Source organism: Terrapene carolina, unplaced genomic scaffold (assembly GCF_002925995.2).
Source record: "Terrapene carolina triunguis isolate 2854851 unplaced genomic scaffold, T_m_triunguis-2.0 Scaffold67, whole genome shotgun sequence".
Lineage (NCBI taxonomy): Eukaryota > Metazoa > Chordata > Testudines > Emydidae > Terrapene > Terrapene triunguis.
In genome coordinates, this window is record NW_020664418.1 from 34,491,089 (window position 1) to 34,499,578 (window position 8,490).

The 8,490-nt window shown below is 42.2% G+C and overlaps 1 protein-coding gene across 1 annotated transcript; it reads right to left on the minus strand.

Annotated features, from left to right (window-relative positions):
* Nucleotides 1-1,463: 1,463 nt before the first annotated feature.
* CUNH15orf40 (chromosome unknown C15orf40 homolog) lies at nucleotides 1,464-8,490 on the minus strand. Its single transcript, XM_024202476.3, has 4 exons — nucleotides 8,209-8,490; nucleotides 7,540-7,666; nucleotides 5,925-6,052; nucleotides 1,464-2,930 (listed from the first exon to the last, which is right to left on the minus strand). The coding sequence occupies exons 1-4, from the start codon at nucleotides 8,455-8,457 to the stop codon at nucleotides 2,838-2,840; spliced, it is 597 nt and encodes a 198-aa protein (XP_024058244.2). The 5' UTR covers nucleotides 8,458-8,490; the 3' UTR covers nucleotides 1,464-2,837.

An 8,490-nucleotide genomic window follows, 5' to 3' on the forward strand; every position in this document is an offset into this window, starting at 1 on the left:
CTACACTAGGAACATAAGTCGACATAGGTTAGGTCAACTTACAATCACCGCAGTGGTTCATGTCCATGCTACCCTCTTGTCAGTGGTGCATGTCCTCACCAGGAGCGCTACCACTGACTTAAAAGGGACAGTGTGGGGCTGAGAGCTTGGTGGGTGAGAACAAGGAGCTGCATAAGGAAAGGGGAAAATGGAACAGAGAGCAGGGCAGAATGCTCATTTCCCAAGGACTAATAATCTTCCCTGCTGGATAGTGCAAGTCTGACTGACATCAGTGATCAACATGATAGCATGTGTCAGGCCCACCTTACATGACCCACACTGGAGAGTGTAATCCCTAAGGCACCTTTGCTGTATTCAAGTCACAGAAGACAGAGCCTGACTGATTGGAAAGAAGCAATCCAGAATGCCAGCTTGAGTTCAGGAAACATTAATTCTCCCCAGCAGAAGCTGCTGAAGCTCTTGGACAGAATAGATCACTTTCAGAAAAAAGAGGGGTGGAGGCTCGTGTTGGTTAACGCTGCAGTGGGAGAACTGTTAAAAGATTGATCTCATTATACATTACTTGATTTGGTCTCCTTCCAAGACTAGATACAGCTTTGGGGTCATAAAAGTGGTGGAAAAATGTAACATGTTAAACGAGGAGTTTGAAATAATGGTGTATAGCTGCTCCCCGGGAGATTTTAGTCACTCTTTATAAAACAGTGTGTAGGTGCCCATACTGGAGAAATTCATATATTCAAGCTGTAAGTCACTACTATAGTGTTCCTTGTGTTTCTTCCTCTTGTGGGAAACTCAGACATAATATATTGAGCAAGATAAGTAGTTGAGAGTTACGCAGAGGGAACCTCTTAATTTTTTTCTGGCTAGGGCATTTCCACTTCACCCTCGGCAAATGCTGAGCAGCTGAATGAACACTCCACCCAGAACACGAGTATGTAGCACTAAGGACTACAAATGAAAGTAAACATGCATGTTTTTAGTTTCCCTTTGATCAAGAGAGTGAAGCCCTCTGCTGGGCAAACCAGTTGGAACAGTGAGAAGCATCAACGTAAAGCTGAGGAGTAGAATGCCAACTGGGCTAGGAGAAAAGCAATTGATAGCCAAAATGTCAGCGTGTCAGGACTGTGAAGTGGGAAATGAGGAGATACACATAAAGCAGTGTATGGGCATCAGCCTGAGGAAGCAAAACATGACCTAAGCAGCAAATATTTACAGCCTTTATTCCTCTAGCAATTAACCTTATTAGCACATAGCTAGTAGATAGAACCATTAGCAACATCTTTTTGCATTGCTGAAAATGGAAGGGATGGGAGAGACAAAAAGCAGTTTTTGATCATGGAAAAGTGAAACTTGAGATATGCAGCTTGTTGATTATGCACAGCTGGTGAAAACCTTTTTTGATACATTTCTGCTACTTATTTTAATATACGGATTTTTTCCCAGTGGAAGATGCAGAAGCTTAGTGGGGTTTTAGACCTGTTTATTGACTTTTAGGCATTAAAATTATAAAATCACATTTACACATTACAGCTGTTGGATAGAAACAACGTAGAAAGTAACACAATCTAACCCATAACAGCTGCAACCTAAGAGGATAGCTGAAACAGCCGAATATAGTGACATCACATATATTAGTGGGGAACACAAGTGTGCATTCCAGTACTTTGTCAAGAGCGATTAAGACAAATACATCTACTTCTCCCATTTCCTCTCATGTACAATCTTTGCACTCTTTTTAACACCACTCCATGTATTACTTCATTTTGCTCACTTTTCTATGGGCTGGAAACTGATTCTTGACCACAACTCATTTATTTAGATCAACAGAATGTCACTAAGAACAAACAAAATTGCTGCTAAGACTGTCTAAAAACAAATTAATTTTGTTTTACTAGTCAAGTCACAGCTAGAAATAATCCGTTCTCATTGAAAATACAAGAACTGTGGATGAAACTTAGTGCTGTGTTTTTATTAAACAAAACAAATTGCTACATTTGGCATGTAAGGTGAAGATACTTTTGACCACTCTATAAGAAACTCTACCTTTATTAAGCAACTCTGATTATAGGCTTCCTAGTGAATCAAAGCAAGCTTTTGTGTACTTGCTGCTTAAGTACTGTATCAATTTCTCATATTGCAGACTCAATTCTTTTGACTGCTTAAGGGAAAAGTTCTGCTCCTATGTAAATCCAGGGCAATGCCACTGGCTTCAAAAGCCACTGGCATTACTCTGGATTTACAGTGGTGTAGACAAGAGTAGAATTGGACCCTGCGCATGCCACTATATATTACACTGATTGCTCTTTTAGGCTCTCACTTCTAAATTGATTTTTCCTTCTGCATCATATTTCTCTTGACATTGTTCCAGTGCTTTATCAGAAGCCTGTCACTCCAAGCCTTTTACTTTGTGAACCAAAAATAATTATGCCTGCATTCAAAAACATTGCCCAAGTACTCATCAGGACTGGGTTTACGCTTAGGAGACTATTTTGAAGATAACTATAGAAAAGGAGCCCTGTCATGCTGAATTCATGATGTAGATTCAGGGTTTTTAGCTTTCCTATCCAGCGATAAATCCTGCTTCCACTTCTAGCTTGGGCCTTAGTTCTGTGGGATTATTTAAACGAAACGTTTAAAGTATGGAAGAATAGGGAAGAGATTTGTAATTTACAATGTACTTAAATTTATCTACACATTTACACAAAAGAATCTTTGTTTCTTGTAAGTGACCCACAGTCCGCATTTGTGTGCTCTCATTGACGAATGTCCCTCCTCCTCTTTACATCCAATGAAAGATTTTCAAGACACATTGTTCCATTTCCTGCTTTTGTTTGGTCTCAACTGGTAGCTTCTTTTTTCAGTTTCTCTAAAACCTCATCTGGAGTCATCGACACCAAAATCTTCACCACTTTTTCACGAGATTTACCACCCTGTTTCAACACAAAAAAGAATTCAGAGAATTATTTCTTTACTTCTAAGTACACATTTTAAAAACTAATCATGGTGCCAATAGAGTGGGTACTTTGTAAATAGTACTAAGGTTACATTCAACCAACAGTAGTGAAAAAAGGTTAGTCACCAGTAACTCTAACCAGAGTTATTTCCTCTGCATAGTCAAATTTGGGAGAAAACATCCTCTAGTGCCATGGTGCTTCAGAGACCGCATGGAAAGTACTGTGCATAGGGATTCTGTGAGCACCCTCTTGTGGCACCACACATTCTAAGTTGAGGTTATAAGACGGCCATGGAGCTGAAGCAGTAACAATTGCTTCCACCATACCACAGAGGACGATGGGCAGCTAGTATAAAAACATAGACACCACCCTCAAAGTTCTAGGTTTACTGCTAAGTAACATTTTTCTTCTTCGAGATGCTTTTGTCTGACTTGTGCAAGTCTAACAAGAGGTAGAGCTCCTGAGAAGGCAGACTGGGGTGTGCAATTAAGCAAGAACTGCAGAATTACTCTTCTCTTCTGAAACAAACATTGAATCTAGATGAGAAGAGGACTCTGAGTAAATGTGTGAATGAGCTGCAGATAGCAGCCCTGCAATGTCTAAGATTTCTCTAATGTTCCAGAAGCAGGCCATGGATGCCAGCTTGGCCATAGCAGAGTGAGCCTTAAGACAGGCCTTAAAAACCCACTTACCCACTCACATGCTTACCCAGGAAGAAAATAATCTCTCCCTGAATAAGTGGGCTGAGTGGGGCCAGGGACCCAATATCATCCCTAGTTATTCCTGGGGTGGGAGGGAGCAGAGTCACTGGATCTGCTACATATTTCAAAGTAGGCAGGCAGGTTTTAGAGCATGCCCTGAGCTGCTGCTCTTTCCATCAGCTGGGAGGGGGAGTGAGCAGCAGGATGCTCTCCAAGCTCAGCAATGCATCCTGCACGTGGGACTATGCAGATGTCACATACAGATGTTACTATCTCTACTTTATTGAAATCAAGGCATTCTTTAAACAATAGTTTGGCCAACTGGTGTTTACTTCTTATAAGGATGCGCTAACAAAATGTTTCCTCTCATGTAAGAGTCCAGTAGCTACATTTCTAGATTGAATTAAGTTCCCAAATCTAGAATTACATTTACAGTACATACATAAAAGTTCCATTGAAAGCACAAATTAGCAGCTTTCCATCTTAAGAGGCTGCCCCACAGTATCCCAAAATCTACTGAGTACAATTTCTCCACCTTTATTAGAAGATAACCACTGTTAAGAAACTGCTTTCAGTTTCTCAAGTTGTGGCTTAGTCACGTTGCACTGTATTACAGGATTAAAATTCTGTAAGGCAAGATAAATAAGACCAACAAATGTAGTTCTGCATTTTTAATTTTAGCTTGGATCTCCTTTCCCAGCTGAGAACTGATTATATAGCAGCTGGGAGACAAGGGAGAATGCTAGGTAGCAGTTATCATATGGTATTAGCCTTGTACACCTAGGTTGAAAATCTGGCTGGAGTCACAAAACAGACCCACTTCACAATTGAGGCACAGTTCAGAATGACTGAAGGTCTGTGGTTGACAAGTCCTAATATAAAATAGCCTGGGTGCTGCAGGTCAGACTAGAATTACCAGAGCTGACTAGGAAAGGTTGAACAGTGCTGCTCCTCATTATGCCTGATGCTGCTTAGCAATTATATAGTGCTTTTCAAGAGCAATCTAATTAATTCTCAACATGACTGTGAGGTAAGTAAGAACGTGTTACCCTTGTTTTATAGATGGGATAAACTGAAATAAAGGTTAAGTACATTGTTCAGTCTGCAGCAAAGCCAAGATATAAATCTTTGAGTTCCTGTCTACCAGCCAAGTAGTGCTCAGTCCATTAGACAACGTAGCCTCTAACAGCTGTTTTTTAAAATGTATGTATTTAGATTTATGTACAACATAAAAAAGCATCCATCCCAGGCACTCTTCTTATCTTCCTGGCCCTATAAACGAATACATTTAGTAGATGGCTCAGACTTCATCCACTTTTCATATATGTCATACAAACATGATAGTAACATAAGCCAAAGACTAACTGGTAGCCTTCCAAAACAGGAAACAGACTGTTCTATTTCCTCTCAATGTCCCTTCTGCTGTTGCTGCCACCCTAAATGAACAGACCACTGTTGGGTAGTAGAATGCTGACTTCCCAGTGTGACTGTGACAGAAGTTAACCCCACTTCTGCTACTTGCTGTTCTCTTAATTTGTTTGTATGCTGAAGTTCTATTGGCTTCAATGGGTTAAGATTTAATACTTGTTTTTTAAAAGGATAATGAATTTAATCTTTTCAATCACAAACATCTACATAAACATGTAATTCATAGAAGTTGTCATTGTCCAAATCTGATCTTAATTGTAAAAGAGGGATATTGGAGAAAATGGACTTTAAACAAAAACGACACTAGAAGAAATAAATGCAATTTCCACCTGTTTAATCATGCAGAGTAGTCACTGTAGGAGTTCTGATGTTACTACTGTTTTCGCAATAGAAGCAAAGCTATCTAGGAATTGATATGCTCATCACTGTGTATTCGAGTGACCCAACAGAGATCTTTTACTCAAATATACAAATTTCTAAAGAAAGTCACTTGTAAGGTGTTTTGTGCAAGATATTCTAACTTCTTAGAAAATGAGACTCAGTATGAAGAATACTTTAAAGGTCACAGAGGACATGAACCAAACACTGACTTAGAAAATACCAAGAAAAAGTAACAGCACATTTGATTTGGGCCATTGAGAAACAGATTATTTTTAGTTAGTAATTCAAAGACTAAAATACGTTATTTTTCCATAACTGAGGTTACACAACTTAATATATCTCCATACTAGTATTTTGAAAAATAGAAACTTGGTCTGCTGTATGTGGAAAGTGGTCTCTATTACAATATAAGTTTCAGAAATCTAACTGTAGCAGAGCAGAAAAAGAAAAAGTATTGTACCTTATCTAAAACAACTTCGCTCTTCTTCACTTCTAGAACCTTAGAAAGGTAACGACACAGCTCTGCATTTGCCTCCCCTTCTGATGGAGGTGCAGCAATAGCTACACCTACTGCCTCGGATGTCACATCTATAACAAATATTTTAGGATTTTTATTTTCAAAGCATTAACGGTGCCTAGTTTTTTACTTTCATATTTTTAAAGAATGGTTTATTTGAAACCAAGTAGACAACTCCTGGAACAGTCCAGCTGATGATGGATCTTACTGCACTTTTACTGCATCAAGAACATCCACTTAATTCTACCACTTGTTTTTTCCACTTTACCAACAAGGCTAGTCAATTCCTCAGATGTATGCATTAATAGACAGTCCTTATAAATAGGGAAGAGTGGGCCTTAGATTCTAGAATGTGATGCTTTTAAGAATTAACAAGTTTCATTCTGTAGTTATCTGGATCCTGTTCCATGAGTTTGGTGGACACAGTGAGGCTTTGTCAGGCTGCAGACTCTGCATAATTTTCTCCCAAGTGTCAATGTGAGGTACTGGGCCCTTCACATCCACTTCTACTACCGTCCCTGCTTCCAGACGTGAGGTTAATCTACAATTTGATTTTGAAATTGGGGTTAATGTCCCAGTAGTTTTTATGCAGTTTTGATTATCATCTCTTTTGTAACAATGCCCACTAATGTCCCTTTAAGATGAAATATGTGCTGAACTATCCTACAGATAACAGACCCATCTAAGAGAGATGTGCTGGCCGCGGCTTCTCACCGCCCCCATTGGCCCGGGACGGCGAACTGCGGCCAGTGGGGGCCGCGATCGGCCGAACCTGCCGCGTCAGCAGGTAAATAAAACTGGCCCGGCCCGCCAGGGTGTTTACCCTGGCGAGCCGCGTGCCAAACGTTGCCAACCCCTGGTGTATACCATTCATAATAAGGATCACAAAGCTTCTAGTTTTATAACAAAGGATGGTTCACTACAAAGAGATCAGATTTGACTGAGCTTTTTGTCATAAATGGTAAGTAGGCTCCCCCTGCTGAACAGAAAAGAAATTTTCCTTTGTCTTTACATAAATGCCTGTACTGTTCATAAGAGGATGGAACAAATTATATATACACAGATGTGTAAAATAGATTATTTCTTGCTATTCAATCAACATACTTGCTACACAGGTCAGCTTTAAAAAAACCCAACAACACTGGATCCTGTCCACTATAACAAGTCTTTTGCTTTGCACTCATCTGAAGATAGACGGCAGCATTGGAATATTTCACATAAGCAGTTATATTGGAATATAGCTAAAATCAAGTGATTACCCAGGATTACTCTCCCTGCTTGCAAAAAGGTGGATTTACTCCAACACATCTTTCCAGTTTTACCAGTGCAATCAACTACACCTAGTCAAATGGAGCACAAGGAACATCAGGTCATTTTGATATAATGAAGGTTGTGAAGCCACATTTCACTATCACTTGGACCTCTCTGCAGGACCATAAACTTGTGCAAAGAAATGGGTGCAGGGAGAGGAGGAAAAAAACTTGCCTTCCCAAATAGCTTTGTTTGTTTAATTACATGAACTATTTCCCTCATACTTACACTTTTCATTGGGATATACCTGTTATAGCATTTTGTTTGGATCCAGGTTTGGCACGAATAGCAATAGTGACGGAACCACTTTTGTCAGTTACAACTGGACCTGACGGAACAGAAGGTTTTACTGGGTCTTTACACTTTTCTTTTCCCTGAACAAAAAAACCAAACAAAAACAAAAAACCCAGCAGCTGTTAAAGTGACATTGCAAATCTGAAATCTAGCCAACCAGTGCGAAGATTAAAACTAGTTCCAGCCTCTACTCTTGCTTCTGAGTCTCCCCTCCGCTCCCAAGCAACGAGAATGGTTTTAGAATCACTGTTTCCCCCTCCTGGTGCCGTGTGACCGAGCCAACCACCGGGTGTGGGGGTGTGTGTGTGTGGGGGGGGGCTCCCCACGGCGCCGGTGTCGCAGCACGAAGCCGCCCGGCAAACGCCCAGGGTAGCAGACGGGGCGAACAGGAAAGGCCGTTTCTCTCCCGCCCCTCGGCGGCGCAGGAACCCAGACCGCTGCGGTAGGTTAGTGGCGCCAGGCCAGGGCCCGCTGACCCGGCTTACAGGGGCTTCACCCCGTCCCCAGCGCCACACACCCAGGAGCCCCAGCGCCACCCCGGCCGAGGCGAGCCGCTCTCTTCCTTCCCCACTGCCGCCCAACGTGCTCCGCAGAGCGAGCGGCCCCGGCCCAAGTCACTGACCCTCCGTGGCATGGCCCCGCTCCAGCTCCGCACGCAGGCACTGACGGGACCCTGCCCCCAGCCGCCGCGCCGACGGAAGCCGGCCAGGGCCACCAGCATCACACAGACCGAACCGTGGGCGGCTCCGACCCGCACTTCCGGCAACACCAGAACACCCCGCCCCGCGGGGCCTGCCGGGAAACCGTCCGGCTTCCCAGTTCCGGGGCCAGGCAGAGTACTGCGCACGCGCAGATTGAACAGGCGCTTCATTCGATTCCGTTCTAAGCCAGGCGGCGAGCGAGG